The following is a 23,996-nucleotide window of genomic DNA, read 5'->3' on the forward strand; positions in this document are numbered from 1 at the left end:
TGGTCCCATGATCTTCAGCAGCAAACAGGCAAGGGCCAGAGATGCAGTAACGTGGTGAGACAGACGATGAAAGAAACAACCAGAAGGTCTTAAGAAGCAGTTTTACTGAGACTCATACACAGCATCGGACAAATAAAAGCTTTGAAAGCAAGACTGACATGTATTTATGTTTCAGATGGAAGATCCCTCCTAAGAGAGTGAGAGGGGGACAGGAATGTGGCAGTCTGGGGGTGGAGTCCACAGTCTGGTCAAGGCCCAGGGTCCAGCAGCGGAGGCTGATGGTTCATCAGTAATCGAAGGCCCTGTTGAAGCTTCTCTTCTGACCTCTTCCACTGTTGTCGTTACTCCTGGAACGGTCACCATGGCTCCCGCAGCCACCCCGGCCCCGGCCACCGCGGCCGCCCCCTCCTCGGCCACTGCCACCGCGGCCGCCCCCTCCTCGGCCACTGCCACCGCGGCCGCCCCCTCCTCGGCCACTGCCACCGCGGCCGCCCCCTCCTCGGCCACTGCCACCACGAGAGAAGTGTCTGCCACCTCCTGCAGAATTCCGATCACCTCCACCAATCCTCCGGCTCTCTTCCAACTCCGGGAGCTCTGTGGCAACAGACATCTGCCACCGACGGCTATTCTGCCACACCTCCTGCAGATGGGTATGGAATATGGGTATGGGTACCAGCCGAGATGAGGATTACCCAGTGGCGCCCCCTAGAGGGCATCCATTTACAGCAAACAAACGGTGTTTAGCCATCAGCTGCCGATATGATGTTAAATTACCCAGAAGAGAGGCCTACTAGAAGGAGCACATACAGGTAAGATAATTGCCCCCCCCGGGCCTTCTAGGCTTCAGAGGGCCCCCGCCCCAAGGGCTAGCTGACAGAGCAGAAGCAGTCCAGGACCTGTGACTGGGTAACACAGATATGGACGCGCAGGGCAGCGAAATCTGAACCTGTGTGCAGCTCCTAACTTGAGAACATGAGGCTGAGAAGCACAGGCGGAAACGGCAGAGCCCAAGGACATGACTGAGCCCAGTGTCTGAGCAGGTCAGTCTGACCCCACCCACCGGCTAAGGACCGAGAGAGACGGACAAACATACAGCGAGCGAGCGAGCACACACCTCGACGCTCTTCACTCGGTCAACTGGGACATCAAAGCAGACTCCCTAAGAGGAAAGGAAAGGCAGAAGTTAGGATGGAGAAACATGCTTCTCACACTGCCCAGCAAGACACTGAGACTTGGGGCAGGAAACAAACAGCAGTCACTGCACCCATAACCCTCCAAATGCGAGTAATCCAGAGCCCATACTGGTCCTGCCCCCTGACCCACCATTTTGCCCTTGAGGAAAGTCATCCTCTGTACGTGGCTGTCGATCTCCTCCCCCAGTTGCTCCTTCAGGGCTTTCCAGGCATAGCTGATGCTGTGCATCTCCTGGGAGCACTTCAGCAGGATGGTGGTATAACCCTGAGGAAGAAAGGGGGGGGGCACTCAGCGGAGGGCAGACAAGGCAAGCTACAAGATTACTCTGTGTTTCTGCAGAAGTGTGCATGTGGCTGGCTCATACCGCATCAGAGTTCAGCAGCGAACGCTGCTCCAGTGCTGTCGCCCCGGAGATGTGGGCCAGTGCGGCCGCCAGTGCCGGCACTGCCCCCCGCTCTGCAATCAGCTGCTCTGCCGCCGAGCGGAAGTACTCAATGGCTATGGAGGGCACTGCGTCCAGGTACCTGCAGGGGGCAGCAGCACACAAGAAGAACATGATCCTGATTCAGCCTTGTTATTGTGGCCAGGCACCAATGAATGGCCTGGGGCAGTGGTCCCACCTTACTGCGTCCTTACTGGACGATTTGATGATGTCGTTTGCGGTGGGCACCCCAACACGCTTGAACGCGATGCCCTGCAGGGAGAAGAGGGGGCAGAGGAAGGCCAGGATCAGGATGGAGCCACAGGAGCAGAACCCCGGATGGACCCCTAGGGGGTGTAAGAGGAGGAGGTCGACATGCTCACCGCTTTGTGCTCCACGAAACGCAATTGCTCTTCCTCCCTGCGCTGGTAAAGGCAGATGCAGACACCTGTCCGACCTGCCCGGCCAGTCCGCCCCGAGCGGTGGATGTAGGACTCCACGTCCTTAAAGGGGGTCAACAGCTTTGGCTTAGCCTGCAGAGGAGCCCCCAGAAGCTAATGCAGCCCAGAGGTCCCAGAGTGCCCTGCTTACCTTAGGGGGCGAGCACTGGATTACCAGGTCCACTTCGGGAATGTCGAGGCCCCGGGCTGCCACGTTAGTGGCCACCAGCACCTCGAAGGAGCCATTCCTGAAGCCTTTGAGCGTGATCTCTCTCTGCTTCTGGGGGATGTCTCCATGCAGGGACTGGGCACTCTGGAGAGGGGGGCAGTCAGGGGGACAGCTGGGTACAACTGGCTTATATCCCTGGTTCAGTTAAGGAAGTCGGGGGGGCAGGTTACCTGCTTCATGGATGTGTTCAGAGAGAGTTCTGTGGCCTCCTTCTTGGTCTCACAGAAGATAATGGTTCGGCCATGGCTGCCACTGTACACCTGGATGACGTCGCCGATCACCGCCGCCCGCTGAGACCAATGGCACGCTATTGCCAGGTGCTGATGGGAAGGGAGGGGGCAGGCCATAATGAGCACTGCAATAAAAGGGCCACGGAATGCAAAAGAAAATGCCTGACGACAGAGACACTAAAGGAGCCAACATGCTGACACAAGCAAAACTGGTTTGGTGTGAGAGGGCGGCTTGTGGATCAGTCACGTACGAGCTGCCTTGGGGGCACTGCACCTCATGCCTGTGAGAAGACACCAGCACGCCATCAACAGCTAGGGGAAGACACCGCCACCTGCCCCCCCCCGCATGGAGTTATATCTCTGCATCGTTGTCAGCCACCGCAGCCGGTTTGGCGGCACGTGCCTCGTGTTACAGAGGAGCACGACGGCGGCTGAGCTTCCATGGAAAGCTGCTGCGTTCCTCCAGCATGCGTCACTGCCTCCCTGGAAGCCACCCACCCCAACCCTGCCCCTCTCCCTCGATGGGGGGGAAGTTAAGATGATTTAAAGGGTTAGTGGGTGACAGAGGCCCTTAAAATTTGGAACACAGTTGGATTGGTCTGTGATGTTTTCAAGCTCCCCAAAATTTGGAGTGAACCCCACCTACCTCCACAGTGGTGGCAGTCTTCGCAGTCCTCTTGCCGATCAGGTCCACATGCTCATACTCGGGACGCATGTACTTCTTGGCCACGTCATAGACCCAGTGGGGGCAGGTAGCCGAAAATAGCAGCGTCTGCGGATTGACCTGTGACCCTGGGAGTGCCGGGGGAGACAAGGATAATGCGGCTGACGCTCACCACCAAAATTTCATACAACACCTGGGTTCAGCACATCGACTCTGGGACGAGGTCACACCTTTTTTGTAGGAGGCCGCCAGGATGTCCTCCACCTGCTCAGCAAAACCCATGTCCAGCATCTGGTCCACCTCATCTAGAACCGCATGCTTCAGCTGGGTCAGATCCAGCTTGCTGTTCTGGTATAGGTCTTTGATGCGGCCCGGAGTACCCACCAGGATGTCGATGCCGTTGCGAATGCTCTCCACTGCCGGATGGAGGAGGGGCGGGGGTTGTCACAGACAGGCATGGTGAGGTCAATCCCGGAACATCTACCATACGCTACCATAAGTGGGGATAATGGAGGTGACGTGTATTCCACTCAACCCGTATAGGGTCAGAGTGAGCCTGAGGTCCATCCCAGGAAGGCAATGCTGAGCGTATATGGTAACTTCTACGAAACACCAGTAACCAGACTCCCGGTCCCAGTGAGCATGCTGGCTGGTGACCGGTCCACCCTCAAACACGGCTAAAGTGGGAATCAGATTTTTAGTCTCGATGAAGATGTCCCAGGAAACACGGCAAACTCACTCTGAGGGTTATAGGAGCTTCCACCATAGAAACAGGAGACGACAAGCTTCTTGGTCACATCCTTGAAGTCCTTGGCGACCTGGATGGCAAGCTCTCTGGTAGGGGTGAGAACTAGGACCTGGCGGGGGGGGGGGGGGGGGGTAGACAAGGAAGTGAATGCCATGCCTCCCTCCAAGCCTGCACTGACTTTATGGGATGCCGGTGTACCTTGGGAGCTCTGCCGCGCTTTCGCTCCTCGGTAGCCGACGTCAGCCTCTCGATGAGTGGGATGGCGAAGGAGAAGGTCTTGCCAGTGCCAGTGCGTGCCTGGGCCACCACGTCTTTCCCGTCATACACAGAGTTGAAGGTCTTCACTTGAATGTCAAACAGGTAGGTCACACCACGGGCTGCAAGCAGAAGTCAGACCTATGGTGAAGCAAACAGCACGCTGGGCCCTTGTCCAGAAGCTAGCATGGCCAGTCGGACAGGAACGCTACCTTGGAGCAGTCTAATGGTGTCTTTGGAAATCCTGAAGTTAGAGAAGGCCCCCTCTCTTTGTTCTGGACTTTCCTCCTTTAAGAAAAGGACAATTAGGCCTTCTGCTTTGGGATTTCACCCCACCAGACAATAAAAAAAAAAAAAAAAAAACATGGCTCACATTACCATAGCCCCACCTGAACAAAATCTTCAAATCATGCCATCACAACCAACTTGGCACAATGGGCCCCCGAAACATAAAAGAACCTTCTAGAGGTAGTTCAGTAGCTATAGAAGCACAAATGATCTCTGCAGAAAAGGCAGTCCCCTTCAGACATGATTTAGTGTCTTGCTGCACTGTTATATGTAGTTATAGTCTTACTGAAGAACCTTAGCTCAAATTTTTAATCCATGTTGCACTTGCGTTTATTGTAGGCTGGAAGGACGTCAGAATTAAATGTTCATTGGTAAAACTGTTTACTATGAATATGACTAAGTCCAGAACCTGACTTCTGGAGTTAGTGAACCTGGTGTCAGATGTGGAACTGCGGCTCGGGGACTAACTGTCTCGGTATCACTGGTGCTCTGGTCGCTCACGTGGATGGGCGAGGAGTCTGGCGGTGAACCTCCTGTTTCCTGGCTGCTGACTGGCAGGCCACCATTGGCCAGCACATCCTGCTGCTTCTGAAAGAAGCCAAAGAAGAATGATTTCAGGCCCAATGTTCGCCGAAACACGAGATTTCATCATGCTGTCATGGAACTGCACAGCGTACCCACCAAATGTAAAAAACAGAAAATGCACACATATCAAGGTCAATGGAAGGAGAGCCAGCACGGCATAGCAGAGTGTAACAATTGGGTTACATAATGTGGACCAAAAATTAGATCTATACCTTAAGGCAGAACAATGATACACAATATATATCTCGGTATTTTCCATGAAGTCAAAGCCACATGTGAGATGTCAAACATTATTAAAATGCAGTGTGGTCAAAGTGATATGCAAAGAGAGTCTGGAAATACTCCAAATAAAGCCAGAAAGACTGAATCCCCATAAGACTGAATATTTTGATTTTACCTGTAAATTCTGGAATTCCGTGCATCATCACAACTAACGTTCTTTACAGCCAGAAAGGAATACTATAGGTCTCTATTAACAATCTTCACTCATAGTATTTTAACTCACAATCAGTATGGTTATATAAACAGCACTGTCACAACATTCTATCTAAACTGGACATCAGGCAGCCCTAAGTGGCGCTGACCTGTGGGGTCACTGCGGTCTCGACAGGCAGCTTCCCGTTGGCGGCGCCATTCATGCCTGCCATCACGGCTGGCTCCGCCCCCTCTTTCTTCCTCTTCTTCTTCGGGATCGGCAGGTCTTGTTCAGCCGCTTCATCTGCTGGAAGATTCTTCTTTTTCTTCATCTTTCCATTCTTAACCTTCATTTTCAGACGAGTTCAGATTAACAAACAAAACTCAACTCCATGTCCTACAACTACGACAGCAGAAAATGCAGTGAAACAGTTTACTTGTGACACTGGCGGGGGTGGGGTTGGGGTGTGACATACAGTTTTACTGCCGCTGTTCATTTTTAAAGTAATAATTCCCTAAATCTCGATGTTATGGAAGTCCACAGAGCACATGCATACAGGGCTTGAAACTCATTTCTCACAAAGGGGGAGAATAATCCTTTTATGTGAAGCATGTTGGGGACATTATAGATTTTAGGTGGAAAGCCAAATAGATTCATTAGAATTATTGATGCTATTTTCAGTTGAATAATGATCACTGAAAGTGTAATTAAGCCAAATACATTTTGGCAATACCATCTGGTCTATTCTAAGTGCCGTATAGACCAAAACAAAACTTTGAATTCCATAACTTTAATTAATCCATTTAATCTTTCAATTTTAAATGCCAGCACATAAAGCGAATTTAGAAAAATGCCTACGAATGCAGACATATTCACTTACTTTGCTCAAACTAATCTATTAACAGACTAATTTCTTTGATCACTGGAATCCTGCTTAACGAATGTAAACCTTAATCACTATTAAGAAACAGGTCTCAATGTACTAGAAGGGACATCACTCGATGCGATACTACTGCACTCCAAAAGGCCCCGCTAAACACAGTAGGCAAGCGAGACGCCGCCATCTAACGGACAAGTCCGATAAGGTCGAGTCAAACATTGTCCTACGAGGTCCGTCCCGAAGTGCACCAGTAAATCCCGGAGCCGTGTCGTAATTATAAAGAGACCTATATTAAACCCTGTCCAGGACTGCTGCTGAGATAAGGCCCACATACACCCCTTATGGGCGGCGCCCAGTGACGTCAGGATACACGGTCTGTGCCCTTTAAACAAGTGGTGCTGCAAAACACGTGCCACTAAAATGATCCCCAAAAGCTTTTCAGGCGACCACTGTTAAAGTGAAGCCCGGGGTGATTAATGAACGCTTTTGCCTTCATTAAGCGCCACCGCTTGGCATAATAGTCAAGTTTGGTTGTATAAATGTAAAGGGAAAGAGACCGAATAGGAGGACACCTCAAATTTAAATTGTAGTTTTCGTCTCTAAACGAGGGGATTTGGGTCAATGCGATAATGCGGTATCGCCATGATGAATTATAATAGACATTTTGATCAAAATGCAATTTTTAATCACATACGTGGTATTTAGAACCCTCATTGTTTTTTCCCTCAACACAATATTTTGCCACGGACACAGCCGAGTCATGTCACGGACACGTTTATCTGTGTACGGACAGGCTGACGATCCCAAGACCCAGAAACGAGCAGCACTCAGCTGTCTGGTGCCAAAACACAGACAGACAACAAACTATCGGGGAAATACCTGAGCCAACCAGGCCGCCGAATATGGGGCTTTTTGACCAGGATACATAAGACATCTGTACGGCCCGATAGCTAACCCTCAAAATAAACCAACTAAAAAATAGCTTACAAAATACTTGTAAAACTTTCTAGGTGGCCACATGGTGCATGAACACGTGGTACAGGGAAGTCCGTCTGACTCCGCTGGCTGTTTGTTACTGGAGGCTGTAAAACAGCGCGACTCCCGGACCGAAACACACGCCTTCTTACCTTCGGGGGTTTAACGTTCTCCATGGCGGTCTCCGGTTCATCCTCCGCTTCTAGTATGATCTTAACTGGCATCGTGGTTCAAAGCAGCGTTCCGTCAGATGGTCCACGGACGCAAAAAGGACCGGAAACGGGCGCAGCGTCGAATCAGAGTGGATTCTACGGAAAGCCGAGGGAGGCACAAATGGCCCATAGGCGTCAACGATTCACGCGAACTTTAAAATGCCGTGACGATCATGTTAATTTCCAGTGTTTAGGCTGATCTCGCATTTAACTTTTCAGCTTTCTTTTTTCTTCCTGGTCACGTTTATATGTCCAATTCTGTGTCTGTAACTGGTTTTAAACGGGTAAAACTCAGGGACAATTGGCCATGTCTATACTTTTATTCGATTGGTAGCAGAAATATGAAGATTACCTGCGGGCTGTCATTTGACAGACATAGTGTTTCATTTGTCAGAATCAAGGCATAATTATTGTTGATTCCTAAAATCCCATTTTGTACGTAGTGGTATTGTGCTTCTATTTATGATGGATAAAATAATTTAAATAAGTATTATTAAAATAACTCCGGTTTCCCCCCACAGTCCAAAAACATGCTGAGGCTAATTGGAGTTGCTAAATTGCCCGTAGGTGTGAATGTGTGCGTGAATTGTGTGTGAGTGTGCCCTGCGATGGGCTGGCCCCCCATCCTGGGTTGTTCCCTGCCTCGTGCCCATTGCTTCAGGGATAGGCTCCGGACCCCCCGCGACCCAGTAGCATAAGCGGTTTGGAAAATGGATGGAGTCCAAAAACATGCTGAAGCTAATTGGAGTTGCTAAATTGCCCGTAGGTGTGCATGTGACAGTGAATGGTGTGTGAGTGTGCCCTGCGATGGGCTGGCCCCCCATGGTTGTTCCCTGCCTCGTGCCCATTGCTTCCGGGATAGGGTCCGGACCCCCCGCGATCCAGTAGGATAAGCGGTTTGGAAAATGGATGGATGGATTATTAAAATAATTAAAAATAAGTATTATTATACTGAGGCATCTTATGGGCATGTACAGGACCATTGTTACTCACCCAGTTAAAGAAATGCTAACGCATGTAGGGCTGTGCCATTCTGTATATTCTTCAAGAAAAAAGTTAAATCCATTCATTTGTGTTAGCAAACTCAATCAGTCTAACTGCTTTTTCATAATAAAAAGAAAAATATGTTGCTTTTTAGAAGATTATTAAGAAAATTACATAAAGATATAATGTTACATAACGTTAAAGCACGCTAAAGGAAAACATACACAAGGGCGATTCTAGGGACTCTGGGGGCCCTTGGTAAAAAGCTCTATGCCCCCCCCCCCCCAATGCACACCATCCAACATGGTAAAATGTATCATTTATGGCCATTATTTTAGCGTAAAGTCTAAATGAATATTATCAACAAAGAGAACTTAATAAACACAATTCCTTCATATTCAATTCATTGTGAAAAACAGAATACACAATTAAAGCAGATTTATCGATGCAATGTACTACATAATTGGCCGAACTCGGGGGCCCCAGGCAATTACCTGACTCGCCAGTCATGTCCTTTACGCATCTAAACATACACAAATGTATTGCTTGTTCTAATACAAACATCATGCCCACTTTCTATTTATATATGCTAAACTGGCTGGTATGTTAGTTCTCTAATATTAGATGAGGGGCTTGTCAGCATGGCAGCGGCATGCGTCCCATGCCCAGAGTTAGTATAAAAACAGAACGGAACAGCATCTGCTTAGCAGTGTGGAGCCGGGTCACATGACGCGCGGACGCCGCCTCAGCTGACAGACGCTGTCCCGGTAGAAACGCACGTAGCCGCGGGGGCGTGCCGCCAGAACTTACTATAACGGGAACAGCGAGGAGGTCACAGGCAGGGGGTGTGACACGGTCCACTGTGATGTCGGTGTCATTTATACTGAAAACATTTTCACGTGATGCGTCAAGCTCCCATAAGTCATCTCACTATCTTTCTATGGTGCGTCATGCAATAGTCAATTACTACTAATCTGAGTGGCAAGGGTGTAAATTATACTATAACCATAATATACTATATAATTAACATTCGAATAATTAAGAAATCGTATTTATTAATTGATTCATGTATTTTATGGAAGTAAACATTTACTAAATATGAAAACTTAAGAGTAATACATTTGAAAAGAATTGCTGCGTATTATAAAGATATACTTTCTCACATGTACCAAAGTCGAACAATTTTTTTTTATAGCGTTAATAATTACGTGCAAACCATCAACATCTGTCACTGCAAAAAGACCGAAGTAACTGAAATCTCAAAAGTCTAACAATAAGCGTTAAATATTTTAATATGGACCATGTCAGTACCGGACTATCCTTTCGGATTTTTTTAAAGTTTTAATTCACATTTCGTCACGCGGAAACGAATTGATTTACATTTGATGGAAAAGGAAAGAGAGGATGACTGGTATGAGTGTAACTTGACACGCCGTACACTGCCATGCTGTGACATCTATGGGATATCAACAAAGCATTACAGGACCCGTATTGGGGGCCCGGCAGTACATGGACTTGCACACTGCGACGTAGAAGTCGGGACTCCCTACAAAGCAGGGGGGTCGGAGTCACGTCCGGCTCGTAGTGGCACCAGCGTGTGATTCACATTGCGCCCGTGAGCGCACGTACCGTCCGCTGGCCAGCGCTGCTCACAAGACCGGACTGTCACGCCCCCATGACACGTTATATTCTCAGTTATTTAAGACGCTGCTTTCATCAGCAGGTACAGTTCGCTGGGACCTCTCACCAGTCGAGTCTCTACAAGACCAGCATTTTTACAAGTTTCTTCACAGTAACAGGTACATCTACAAGTGCTGCAGATGATACGGTGCCTATGATGTCTAATTGATTCTAATGATATTTGATGGTGTTTTTTAATATTCACTCAATGCAGTTGGTCATAAGAATGTTATATTACTGCTTTAGTACAAATGTGTTTGCTATATGCTTTGAGTCTATAGTGACTGTGGATAATAATCTTGTACATCATGTTATTTGCAGATGATGGCTCACTCATTTCAGTCCTGTACGCATGCTATGGCCCTACTGAAGAAATTGAATTCCCAGCGGGAGCTGGGATGTTTCTGTGACTGTGTGATCCGACTACACCTCCATACGGGGAAGCTTTATTTGGCTCATAGAAATATCCTAGCTGCTTCGAGTCCTGTCCTCGCATCCCTCCTGTCTGATCAGAGCACCCTGCTGGATTTACACTATCCAAGCCTCACACCTGAAACACTGACGCTGCTGCTGGAATTCATCTATACAGGAAGCCTGCCCCCACCTGGTCTGGAGGACTCAGTCCACTCTGCTGCCACCTTTCTTGAAATGGAAGAATTACAACAGGCTCTTACTCATAGGCAGGCTGTTTTGTCAGAGTCACCCAAGAATATGGAAACTGGTAAGAATCAGATTCAAATACCAGCATTTAATTGTACTATTTTGAATTTGGGTATAATCCATCCATCCACCCATCCAGTAATTACATATAATGCAACTTGTCTTTGTACTACTGTCACAATAGAATAAAAGAGGACAAGCATGAACAGCAGATTTTTAGATTCACTGAAACATACAGCTTCATAGGGGTTTCTTGTCCTTTAGGTGACATACAGGCTGCGTTGGCTGATTCCCCCTCAGCAGAGAAGAATGTGATGGATTTATGTACCTGTAAAGGGTCCAAGTGGCCTTGCACATCAGCCCCACTGCGGGAGGGCGTTCCCGTCATACATCATGTGGGCGTTGCGGAGAACAAAGGGGAGCTGCCCTTACGTCTCCAAGAGCACCGGTGCTGCACCAAGCCATACCTCCTGCACGATGGTGCAAGAGGGTTCGGAGCAGACTGCATGCTGGAACTGCATCCTGGTCGGTCTTCAGTGCAGCGTGGTGAGGTGTCAGGTGCGTATGTGTGCAGTTCCAGTGCAAAGGACAAGGAAAAATCGCAGCTCCTGCATTGGGCTGTGAAAGAGAGTGAAAAACCGCCATTACAGTGTACAGGGCAAACCGTCATCACTACCGTTCTGTGTTCGGAAATTGACTATGAGCATGGATTCCAAGCTGGTGGGTCTCCTGTTAGACATATAAAAAAAACTGAAGATTCTACAGAGGTCAGTTCAGGGCGGGGCTGTATTCACCATGAAATGGGCGGCAATACAGATGACAGGGGCGATACAGATGGTTCGCAGTCAGATAAAATTTTCACAACTCATCAGAGTTTTGAGGACAGGAAATATAACCTCATTGGCTACAGGGAAGCTCTAGACTCCTGTCTGGAAACTTGCAGTGACAGGAGCCAGATCTGTGTTGTACAATGTTCAAAGAAAAGCGCTAGCAGTGATCCCGACATGGCCAGCTCCTGCGGAGAAAACCTGGAAGGCTATCCAGAAATTCCACAGCTGAACTCATCCGGAGAGAACACACTGGCCAGTAATTCCACGACGTTAGGAATCGGTGAGAAAGGGAAAGAGAGGCTGCTTCAGCCACAGAAGCAGGAGCTGGCAGGTTATCGGGGCTGTGTGACCTACCACTGTCTGGAGAGGAGACAGGAGACCGATTCGGAAGATGAAGCGACTCGTGTGCATGGCCAAGCTCCCGCCACAAACAGCCCGATGCCTGGCAGGCCGCCCACCACGGAAGCCGGCAGCTCTGATGAGGTTTTGGGGAACGCAGAGGGACCTGCCCAGCCGTACTGGTGTGGCATGTGTGAGCGCGCATTCAGTCAGCGCGGCTCTCTGAACCGGCACCTGCGCTCTCACTTGGGGGTCCGGCCCTATCCCTGTCCCTGCTGCCCCATGACCTTCTCGCGGCAGTACCGCGTCCAGGAGCATCTGCGCGTGCACCAGAGGAGCTGCGCGCACCCCCACAGAGCGGATCCTTCCTGATCTGGCGATCCTGGCATCGGGGATTTCCCATGGCTCCGTGCTCACGTTGGCAAATCCTCTGCTGAGGTAGAAGCCAACCCCCACAGGGTCTACTGGCCCATGCGAGGCTTCAGCACCAAACTGCCATTTTTCTCTGTCTTCCAGGATAATTTTTTATTTGTGAGAAATACAAAACAATAGGGTATGATGCAGCTTGAGTGCATTTCAGCTGGTCCAGCTGCCATGATGTTATTGCCGGGAGCGCAGCTGAAACTCCCATCTGAACCACAGCGCCCCCTAGCTCTCAGCATTCAGCAGTTGTGTCTTATCAGGTGTCTCCTTTGCTCTTAACAACACCAGTTTCTACACCTGATTAAGTATTTAGTATATGTTACTGAACGATGATTACCTAAAAAGAAAAATTAAAAGAAATCCTCTTTTTTTAATAGCATACACTACATTTAACAATGATAACAAAAATGCATGGTTATGGTTTGCTAGCAAATTTAGTGTAACATAATACATTTCTTACAGATACATGTTTGCATAAAGCCTCAAACAAGAAGAATCTGTTTATTCAACAATTTTAAAGAACAAGATTGAGATTTTATCCTAAGTACCTGTTGTTTTTATATATTTTGTATATCTGGTGATTGATAAACTACGGCACTTCACAGGTTATGACTCCCAGCACTAATTCAAAGATACAAAATGACAGGGTCATGCAGAAATTAATTCTAGTTCCATGTTTGACACTGAAAAATTAGTGCTAAATACCTGACAGCCAGTAATTGCACTTACAATAAGGTATACCTTCATATCTTATGAGGAGCCTGTGCTTCTGTTTTGAATGTTGCTTTTCGGTATATTTTTATTTACAGTGCTATAACAGTGCTATAACTGCACTTTGGCCAGCTGTACAATGTGAATCATTATAGTGCTGTGTTTTTTAATTAATTCACGTGCACTGGGTCTTCTGCTTGCTGCCCAGACTTACGCTGATGGTCGATTGTACATTATGACAGTCGCCTAAAAGCAAAAGGAGACAGAGGGACAGTTCAGTTTAAGATCAAAAGACGTGACACGACGTGGCTTCGATCAGCCATGCATCCTCTGCCAGCATGAGCTGGGACAGCAGTAGGTAGTGATGGCACTGAGATGACAGTGACCACATTGTACCTGTGTTTTAGTGGACCTCAGAGCAGCTCTGGAAAACGCCGTCATGACGATGAGGATCACGCCGCCCACAAAGCAGTGAAGGAGCCAGATACCTTCCATGCAGGACACCTGGCCCTGTGAGGGGGAGGGCACACACTCTCAGCTCTGCAAGGCCCCAGGGCAAAAAGTCACTTTGGCCCCCCCAGGTGTTTCAAGAACTTAATAAATAGCAAGTTGAGTGTGTAGATTGTATCTAGCTAGCTGGTTAGCAGAACATGCTGCTTCAGCATCTTCTAAATAAGGACCATGTTTATTTAATATTTAGTGTAGTGGCTATCAAGTATGAGCAAATGCAGCAAGCCTTCAGCTGAATAATGTCACAGGATAAGAAGATGACGCACCCTGTGATACAGCAGCCACAATTTCTCGCTGTTCCTGGTGGGAATCGGGCTCTCTGTGATGTGCTCGGTCGCATTGTATGGCTCGTCGCTGTCCTCATAGTAGTGGTCATAAAGGGGAATGTACAGCAGACGAATCATGTAGTGTACGTAGTCCATGAAGGCCTTGATGGCACCAAGGGTGGAGATGATGCTGATGGCCAGGCTAGCTGTTACCTGCAAGGCAGAGATGAGAATGGCTAACATGGTTTAATCCAAGCTCCTGGTTCAGACGAAACTTTTGGAAGATGAAGGTTTGGTTTATGATCACTTCCAGCAAGGGTGGCAAAGCTGCACTCCTATTTTGGTGTGACCTTGACAGTGCTGAGCTTCGTTAGTCATTCAGCTTCTACATCTAAGTATTTATTTCTATATAAAAAAAGATATTACATGTTGCTGCAAAAGGATAACAAAAACATTCAAAAGTAGCTTGAATAAATTAAATTAACAGTGAAAGCTGAAAGTGAAGTAGAATACAATAACATCTAACAGCCAGGGCCTTGAGCTGATGTGGCGAATGGCGATTTCTTTATTTTTAACAACACAATCCTAACAATACTTCTCTGGGTTATGGGCTCCTCCAGTCATTTATTTCCATACAATGGAACATTACTGCAAAAGGACAATCTAAAATATTAACAGTCGCTGTGATATTTGGACTGTTCCAATAAAAATCAAGATAATTATTAAACAAAAAAGGAGCTGAAAAATGTATCCCCCCAAAATTAATCCTAATAGAATGTGTTATTATCTACCAGTACAGTCTGTTTTACTGGGAACGGCAAATCAATAGTTCACATTCTGCTTCACTTGCTAAAAACTCTCTACTAGTTCACTGACAATTCACTCATTAAAATTTTAATTAACGAATTTCACAAAATCATTTTTAACAACAACCATGACAACCGAAATGTACATATAGAATTAAAAACAGCAGCATTATCAGATTCTCTTACTCTTGTTGCTGCAGGTTGTGCAAACAAGCACAAAGCAGTGTGGACAAATCACTTTGCACAGTGCGGACAAATCACTTGCTTAATGTCGTCTCTGTGGAACCCAAAACATTTCCATGCAGAGCAAAAGGAATGTCTTTCTTCTGGTGGTTAGTTCTTCTTCACTAGTTTTTCTTGTTCATTTCTATTGAATTTATTAAAAATGAGTCACGCTACGAGTGATCAAGGATGAATATGATTGTGATTGGTTCTGTTCTGTTTCAGTACCATGGAAGGGTGACATTGTGTATTCAACCTATGACCAATCTTCCTTTTTCTATAATGTTAGCTTGCTGGGAGGGAGGGGGGAGAGATGGAGGGCATGGTGGGCAGCCAGTTGCCCTTGTACCCTCCAGAGATTTTTTTTCTTCCTACTTGTGAGTTTTTGGTTCCTATCCACTGTTGTCATCTGGCTTTCTTTCTTTATTTGTCTTCCCTTTTACCTGTTATAGAATTTTTCTGTATAAATGATGCAAGAATGTATCACAACACACCCATGAAGAGCGGCTCCATGCAGGACACTTGGGGGGGGGGGGGCTCTGCAAGGCCACCGAGGCCCCAGGGGAGCAGGGGCTGCTTTGTCATTTCAATAAGCGCCATGATTTAAAAATATTATTTTTATTTAATATTATTGTAGTGGCTATCTGTGACCAACAGGGGGCGGCCAAACCTCGAGCAGCCTATGCCACAGCAATGAGTAAAAGCGGCAAACTGTCAGACAAGAAATGTCACGTTACAACAGGAAGACCATGCACCATGTCATACAGCAGCTGCAATGTCTCACTGACCGTCAGGGCAGCTCTATTGTGAAAGGCGCTATATGGCCACTGATCACCAAATTATAAATATAAAAAATTGAATTCAATGAGTGTGCATGCAGCCAGTTAGCACTGCACTGTCGTTTGTGCCACCGTCTTGCACTGTTTGCACATACATATGCTTTATGTCATACTGTGTAGCTCTGTAGTCCTGTGTTGTCTTATGCAACACCTTGGTCCTGGAGGAATGTTGTTTCATTGCACTGTATGCTATACCAAACATAGTTGAAATCACAGTAAAAAGCCACTTGGCTTGAGCTTACGCAAAAACAATGATTCATTCTCAAGTTTACCTCCAACCCTAAACTTAAGGCAAAGGACAAATCACAACTAATGATACTGTGTTATGTCAGGGCATAGCAAAGGAGGTATGATCCACGTAGAGGCTTTCATTAAAATCAACAAAGGCAGGGAGGAGCACAGGAAAACTACAATAACTGACTTGGGATAACTATCATGACTACAATAATCACAGAGTTAACACAGAGAAACCGATACAATGAATCACTGAGAATCAGAGCAACCTTGAACAGGCACTTAAATACACAGGACAGGTGAGAACCATAACCAATCAACCAATCCCTAAGGACTCAGCACAACATGGAACAGGTGAGGTATATTAGAATTAACAGGCACTAGAGACTAGGAGATCTTAACAAATACTGAGGGCTATCAGGACTAGGAGAGAGACGGAACACAAGTAAAACAGAACATAACTAAACAAGGCACGGGCAGGGTAACAATTAACAAGGATACTACAGAAAACACATACATTAACAACACCAGACACCAGGGGATAAAATAAAACCAATATATTAAAGAAAGTGAGACTGGCCTCAGGACAACCTCGACCTCATGACACAAGGAGCATGTCTTCGAGCCACACGCTCGGCCCATCGAGCCACACAGTGGATATAACAGCAAATGGGTCTGCTGGCCACACGGGACAGAGTCAGACGGCTGCTGATCCTGGCATACTGCCGCTAAGTAGTATTTAAAATAGCTCACTTATTATTCCATTTTATGTTTTTCTTTTCATACTCGAATTTAGTGTCCAGGTTAAAACTAAACTTACTCACAGACATAAGTGAGCAGTAGAGTAATAAACCAGCACCAAGCTAGGCTAACGCACATGTCTCAGCAGTACAGTAATACTGTAATCCAGCACCAAGCTAGGCTAACGCAAATGTTTCAGCAGTACAGTAATAAACCAGCACCAAGCTATGCTAACGTACATGTTTCAGCAGTACAGTAATACTGTAATCCAGCACCAGGCAAGGCTAACGCACATGTCTCAGCAGTACAGTAATACTGTAATCCAGCACCAAGCTAGGCTAATGCACATGTTTCAGCAGTACAGTAATACTGTAATCCAGCACCAAGCTAGGCTAATGCACATGTCTCAGCAGTACAGTAATACTGTAATCCAGCACCAAGCTAGGCTAACGCACATGTCTCAGCAGTACAGTAATACTGTAATCCAGCACCAGGCTAGGCTAATGCACATGTTTCAGCAGTACAGTAATACTGTAATCCAGCACCAAGCTAGGCTAACGCAAATGTTTCAGCAGTACAGTAATAAACCAGCACCAAGCTATGCTAACGTACATGTTTCAGCAGTACAGTAATACTGTAATCCAGCACCAGGCAAGGCTAACGCACATGTCTCAGCAGTACAGTAATACTGTAATCCAGCACCAAGCTAGGCTAATGCACATGTCTCAGCAGTACAGTAATACTGTAATCCAGCACCAAGCTAGGCTAATGCACATGTCTCAGCAGTACAGTAATACTGTAATCCAGCACCAAGCTAGGCTAACGCACATGTCTCAGCAGTACAGTAATACTGTAATCCAGCACCAGGCTAGGCTAATGCACATGTTTCAGCAGTACAGTAATACTGTAATCCAGCACCAAGCTAGGCTAACGCAAATGTTTCAGCAGTACAGTAATAAACCAGCACCAAGCTATGCTAACGTACATGTTTCAGCAGTACAGTAATACTGTAATCCAGCACCAGGCAAGGCTAACGCACATGTCTCAGCAGTACAGTAATACTGTAATCCAGCACCAAGCTAGGCTAATGCACATGTCTCAGCAGTACAGTAATACTGTAATCCAGCACCAAGCTAGGCTAATGCACATGTCTCAGCAGTACAGTAATACTGTAATCCAGCACCAAGCTATGCTAACGTACATGTTTCAGCAGTACAGTAATACTGTAATCCAGCACCAGGCTAGGCTACCGATAGGAAATGTGGCCCGGCTATAGGATTTATGATTCTCTCGGTGCCTTTATTAGGAAACAGGCGGAATGTGAATGTATATCTTTATGAAAAGACAATATTGAAAAATCCATGGAAAAACAGATACTTACCATTTTTTTGGACACTCTCTTTTCAGAAATGATGTAAATAATACCACAGATGCTGAACTGTGTGAAAATTTGGAGAGAGAATAACTTTTAGAGACTATTTGGATGATATTATTAATAATAATAACAGTCGTTGTAATTACAGGAATCGTGATAACTCTCAAGCACGGATTTAAAAAAGTTACACACATAAAGTGAACCTTTCTGCCTTGACATCTAAAAATTCCATATTAGCATAAAATGTTAACCCACGTGCTGTAACTGCAGACTACAAGAGAATCAATAGCACAGAAGATGTACAGGGGCTGGTAGAGTACAAACTGCAATTTAAAACCAGACATTATAAATGTTTTTTGCGACGAGTGTTGGATCAGATTCTCTTGATTAACCTTGATGCAAGTGAAGCATTAAATCTGCAGACATTTGCTAATTGACAGAATGAACTGCTTAGCTAGCTTGATGTAGCTATCAGGCTGGACACGACACACCACACCAACCAACCAGGATCCCCAGCCAGAATGAGCTGTAGATGTTAGTGGAGTTCCTTGTGATATCACACTTCATTGGAATCCCTGTTATGAACTGCGTGACTCCCAGGAAGAGCATCACAACCTGTACATAAGCAGGACAAGGGGCCAAATCACAGAGGTCACACGTAAGCAGGACAAGCACATCATGTCACGATGGTGATGAAGTCATTCCTCACCAGTGTGGACTGGGGATCTTTTTGGGCGTTGGTCTTACCCCGATGCTCTGGGGATCCACCCTCATGAAGCGGTGCAGGGGTTTGCTGAAGCCCACCACTTCTGTAGTGTCTCCTACGGCTTCCCTTCTCATGGCAGAGACTGGCAGCATATCCATCCTGTCCAGCACTGGACACCAACACTTTCTGTGTTACCTTACTTTAGTGGGTAAAAGCTTAATGACCTTTTTTAATATAAATGATTCAATAGGTCTCCTAAGCAAATGAGGGAAGTGACTTTTACTGTCATAAATGATCAAATTGCTAAATGATTCCAATGACATTATGGAGAATGTTCCTGCTGCACAACAGTACCACTATGAACAGTACCACTCAAAAGATTGAACACACCTGCTTTTAATGCATTTGTCTCTATTTTAGCTGTTATTCACCTGATAGTAGAAAGCCTCAAGGCATTGAAGTAATACATATTAAGTACTGCAATAACCCAGAGAAGCGTTCAGCATCTTTTTTTCTTAATGACAGTTTTGCAGACTCTTGACATTCTTTGAAGCAGCTGTCACGAACTGCTAGGACAAAGAACTCAGGGAGCAAGTGTGGTGGAGAAACAAAAGGGGGATTTATTGAACCTAACAAAACTGGAAACAAATGGGATCACAGGGGATCAGAGCGGAAGGCACAGGCAACCAGATGATACCATGCTAATGACAGATCTGGGGAACACAGGACTGGGAGACATTGAAATATGTGACTAAAGAGGGAGCAGACAGGCAACTGGGAGTGGTTATCATGAAGGAAGGAACAAAAGGAAAGACAAATGAGCATCCAGCTTGACTCTAAGAACCATGGCAGGGAATGACAGGACAGACACCACCAAAACCTTGGACAGGAGGGTCAGGCAGACAGGGCGGGTAGGACGTGATAGTACCCCCCCCCCAAGTGTGCCCTTTAGGCACATAGGACCAGACAACAGGGTATAGGGTATGGGGCCAGGACACCGGACAAGGCAGGGAATGACAGGACAGACACCACCAAAACCTTGGACAGGAGGGTCAGGCAGACAGGGCGGGCAGGACGTGACAGTACCCCCCCCAAGTGTGCCCTTTAGGCACATAGGACCAGACAACAGGGTATAGGGTATGGGGCCAGGACACCGGACAAGGCAGGGAATGACAGGACAGACACCACCAAAACCTTGGTCAGGAGGGTCAGGCAGACAGGGCGGGCAGGACGTGACAGTACCCCCCCCAAGTGTGCCCTTTAGGCACATAGGACCAGACAACAGGGTATAGGGTATGGGGCCAGGACACCGGACAAGGCAGGGAATGGCAGGACAGACACCACCAAAACCTTGGACAGGAGGGTCAGGCAGACAGGGCGGGCAGGACGTGATAGTACCCCCCCCCCCCCAAGTGTGCCCTTTAGGCACATAGGACCAGACAACAGGGTATAGGGTATGGGGCCAGGACACCGGACAAGGCAGGGAATGACAGGACAGACACCACCAAAACCTTGGACAGGAGGGTCAGGCAGACAGGGCGGGCAGGACATGATAGTACCCCCCCCCCCCCAAGTGTGCCCTTTAGGCACATAGGACCAGACAACAGGGTATAGGGTATGGGGCCAGGACACCGGACAAAGCAGGAAATGACAGGACAGACACCACCAAAACTTTGGACAGGGGAGTCAGGAAGGCATGGAGGGCAGGGCGTGGCACCAACTTGCAGGTGTAGCCACCTGGAATGCTTTTCCTACAGTCCTGAAGGCGTTTCCTCAAGTTCTGCGCACAAGCTGGCTTCACGGTCTTGCTCTTCAATTCAGCTAATCCAAAACCTGCTCTATAGGGTTTAGGTCAGGGATTGTGGGGGCCAGGTCATCTATCACTGCACTTTTTCTTTATTTGTTCATAAGATAATAAACTTACTGCATAACCTTGAGGTGTGCTTCATATTTTGAAAATATTTTCAGTAGGTGTGTCCAGACTTTTGACTACTATTGTAAATTTAGTTATAAAATACCTATGCAATTTGAAATGTGCAATGCACATACTTATATTTTGTAATTATTTGTAAAATATTTTGGAATGGTGAGAGATTAGCATGCACAGTGCCAGGAATTAAAAGTATGTACAGTAACCCTTCACATTTGCGAGGGATAAGGGTGAAAATTCGCACTTCAACTTCAATCCAGACTGTTAAACTGACCGATAACAGTCTATTTAATGCCTTCTAAACAACTACTTCTAAACAAACAGTACTGTACTGTACACTTTTCTTGTGAAATTGCTTTGTCATTCGCTATCTATACCTTTCATGTAATATACAATCCATCTAAATGATGCCCCTGTATGTACAAACTTACTGTTATACGCATTAGGAGCTTTACGTTTAGGGCACAGTATTAGAAATGCAAAATTACCGGCAAAAAAGTTTAAAAGTTATTGCAAGAAACGCGAGATTCCACAGTCATAACAACAGCTAACTTGGGAGAGAGGCTGGTTGCCGAGACAAAGATGCTCGGCGTATCCAACTTAAGACTTTTACATATTAAAAGGTATAGTACGTACTTACACACTTGCACTAACAAATATTGTGTCAGTAATATTTACATGATTTTATGTGATCTGAATCATTTTCAGTATTATTTTGCTTACGCGTCATCTGTAAGTTCCTGCGATCTTTCGGTAAACTCCAAAAATATTCCAGTTTTTATTGCTCTCGCCCAACTCGCGAATAGCCGAAACCGCAAATGTCAAACTGCAGGGGTGAAAGGTTTACTGTATTTTTTCCTTTGGAGAAGCCTCGGATATAAACCAAATATAAAGTTAATCAACAAATATTTTCCCGTGGAGATTATATAACCATAGCATTTTGTGCCACGGAGGGTTTGAAAGCGCTTGAAGACCCCTAATCCGATCGAGTCACAACTGAAATATGCGCGTGCCCGCTGCAGCCCTTCTGACAATGGTCACAGCCGCAGCAGCAATGTATATTAGCTGCCCAGATTCGTTCGAGTTTCATAATGGAAAGACAGAGTTAAACAGACGTCACTAATAAATCTAATAAATGATAGCAGAGCCAAGGGTGAGGAGAATGGAGCTTGATTTACATAAACATGACAGAACGTGACAGGAAGCAATTACTTTTGCGCACAAAAAATGCTACTATCACTGCAGCTCGCGACTCCCTCCATTTTATAAAGGCAGAAAGTTGTGAAAAACAGAGAAATAAAACACAAATGAATAGATACAGAGTCATCAAGGAGGTGAAAGCATGAGTACACTAAACATACCAGGAGTTGGTGAAGTACACAGATAAACAAGCAATCACAAACAAAGTGGTTAGAGGGAGGAGGGACACTGACCTGATTTTAGCAGAAAAAAGAGCTGAGTGTATTACACAACAGGGGGAGAAGAGATGGGGGTGGGGAGGGGAGGGGGAGGGTCCACATCTGCAGCTAAAGTTCAGAATGAATCCCATGTGGTACTTTGGGTTTGGGAGGAGGGGTGAGTCCACATCGGCAGCTAGAGTTTATGATGAATCCTATGCAGAACCTGGGGAAGGAATGCCACCCCCAGCCAGGCTGGCCATCTCTATGAGGACATCTTTGTTATTTCTCAGCATTGGCAGCACTGCCGAAGTCCCACAGCGTGTCCGAGACACAATAGACACGCTGGGGACTGGGGGGGGGGGGGGGGGGGCAGCTGTGCTGTGGAGTTTCTCTCTATGGACTGCAGCTGACGTTCATCCTAATCTCCTCTTCAACTGCAATGATAAAATTATATGAGAGGATCTGAAGATGTTGGGATCTGCCCTGCTGAAGTGAAATGCCCCCTGTAGCCTCAACACACCACACACCCTCCAGGATGCTGCCCTGCCTGAGTTTAACATGGCCAGTGAGGTGCTGCTCACTGGGATGTGCATCTAATGCACAGTATATGCTCAAATCATGACTGGCTATTTGAACAAGCATGAGCAGAGTGATACTAAGCTGTGTTACTTTTCCCATGGGGTCTGAGCAAAGAGTTAGCTATATCTGGTGCCCCGGGACCATTTCGGGTGATTAAGGGCCTTGTTCATGTCCAGCACTCATCAACACAAAAAAATCTTCATGCTGTATATTATGGGATGTAAATGATCACGAATATATGTCTGCCACTTTGCAGGAAGTATTTCATGTTTTTGTTTCAAACAGCACTAAGAGACAAAGCCAATAAAGTGGGGGGTGTCTGCAAAGAATTCACCAAATCAGCAACTGTAACTATATTAGATTTGTACTTCAAGACATACACTTTACAAATATAGCATGTTTAGATCCCTGCAATGAGGCAAAGTCGGCTGCCCGACATGCCACAAATATGGTACAACAGTAAAGATATGCCTACATGCTAAAGTACAGTGTAGGTGTTATAAATAGCAGGGATGAGTAAAAATACTCGCATAAATGCTTAGAGCTAAACGAAAAATAACAGAATATTGCACAACTGGATGACAACAGGGAAGCAGGAAGAGAGTGGGAGGGAAATCAAAAGAGGCAGTGGTATTTGGAGTAGGGGGTGGGTGGGGGGGGGGGTTGGCCTGGGACGGTCTGACCAGTAAGATGCCGTATTTCCTCATTATCCTGGCATTCCTTATGGTTGCTGGATGCTGGGAAGCCACAGACTCCCACGAAGCAGAGCTGTGTTGGGGAATAGCACAGCTATTGTGTCACTTTCTGTTTTTTCTCCAGTTAAACTACATGAAAAGGCCAAATACATATAATCCTTAAAAAGTTAAAGAGAATCTTGGTCACTGTATGCAAATAAAAAAGACGGTGCTGTGCAATAATGATGTTGACTGGGAAATGAAAACTAGCTAACTGACTACCAGCAGGATTTTTATATAACAAGGGAATGGGGAGTAGGACAAGGGTTTGTGTGGGTGAACATGTAACCCTAAGAGCCCCTACGGCTGGAGACCAATCAACCAAATCAATCAATCAATCAATCAGTCAATCAATCAATCAGTCAGTCAGTCAGTCAACTCACCTACCAATCAACCAACCAATCAAAGTTTTAATTGACACATACACAATTGTACTAAGTACAATGCACATTGAAATGCTTGGATCCATGTCAGTGAGACGCCCTCAAGAA

At 46.4% G+C, this 23,996-nt stretch overlaps 3 protein-coding genes across 8 annotated transcripts; 1 reads left to right on the forward strand and 2 right to left on the reverse strand.

Annotated features, from left to right (window-relative positions):
• Window positions 1-87: 87 nt before the first annotated feature.
• On the reverse strand, window positions 88-7,634 carry ddx21 (DEAD (Asp-Glu-Ala-Asp) box helicase 21). 4 transcript variants are annotated; one of them, XM_049008126.1, is made up of 16 exons: window positions 7,477-7,634; window positions 5,639-5,815; window positions 4,971-5,054; window positions 4,394-4,469; window positions 4,125-4,303; window positions 3,918-4,035; window positions 3,409-3,594; window positions 3,161-3,306; window positions 2,455-2,604; window positions 2,207-2,368; window positions 1,999-2,118; window positions 1,815-1,888; window positions 1,559-1,718; window positions 1,324-1,458; window positions 1,115-1,159; window positions 88-640 (listed from the first exon to the last, which is right to left on the reverse strand). In XM_049008126.1, the coding sequence occupies exons 1-16, from the start codon at window positions 7,546-7,548 to the stop codon at window positions 287-289; spliced, it is 2,238 nt and encodes a 745-aa protein (XP_048864083.1). In that variant the 5' UTR covers window positions 7,549-7,634; the 3' UTR covers window positions 88-286. The 4 variants fall into 4 exon arrangements, with proteins under 4 accessions (XP_048864083.1, XP_048864079.1, XP_048864080.1 ...); XM_049008122.1 differs by having other exon boundaries at window positions 4,938-5,054; XM_049008123.1 differs by having other exon boundaries at window positions 4,971-5,057.
• Window positions 7,635-10,120: 2,486 nt separating this feature from the next.
• LOC125738815 (ras-responsive element-binding protein 1-like) lies at window positions 10,121-12,662 on the forward strand. The gene is made up of 3 exons (XM_049008206.1): window positions 10,121-10,319; window positions 10,522-10,921; window positions 11,125-12,662. Exons 2-3 carry the CDS (start codon window positions 10,522-10,524, stop codon window positions 12,399-12,401), a joined length of 1,677 nt encoding a protein of 558 aa, XP_048864163.1. The 5' UTR covers window positions 10,121-10,319; the 3' UTR covers window positions 12,402-12,662.
• Window positions 12,663-12,867: 205 nt separating this feature from the next.
• Window positions 12,868-22,291, reverse strand: LOC125738817 (uncharacterized). Of its 3 annotated transcripts, none has more exons than XM_049008216.1 (7): window positions 22,226-22,291; window positions 18,904-19,031; window positions 18,661-18,771; window positions 18,163-18,219; window positions 13,940-14,152; window positions 13,560-13,673; window positions 12,868-13,409 (listed from the first exon to the last, which is right to left on the reverse strand). In XM_049008216.1, exons 2-7 carry the CDS (start codon window positions 19,018-19,020, stop codon window positions 13,374-13,376), a joined length of 648 nt encoding a protein of 215 aa, XP_048864173.1. In that variant the 5' UTR covers window positions 19,021-19,031; window positions 22,226-22,291; the 3' UTR covers window positions 12,868-13,373. The 3 variants fall into 3 exon arrangements, with proteins under 3 accessions (XP_048864173.1, XP_048864170.1, XP_048864171.1); XM_049008213.1 differs by lacking the exon at window positions 22,226-22,291 and adding an exon at window positions 21,516-22,086; XM_049008214.1 differs by lacking the exon at window positions 22,226-22,291 and adding an exon at window positions 19,294-20,049.
• Between the last annotated feature and the right edge of the window lie 1,705 nt (window positions 22,292-23,996).

The sequence above is a fragment of the Brienomyrus brachyistius genome, chromosome 3, assembly GCF_023856365.1.
Source record: "Brienomyrus brachyistius isolate T26 chromosome 3, BBRACH_0.4, whole genome shotgun sequence".
NCBI lineage: Eukaryota > Metazoa > Chordata > Actinopteri > Osteoglossiformes > Mormyridae > Brienomyrus > Brienomyrus brachyistius.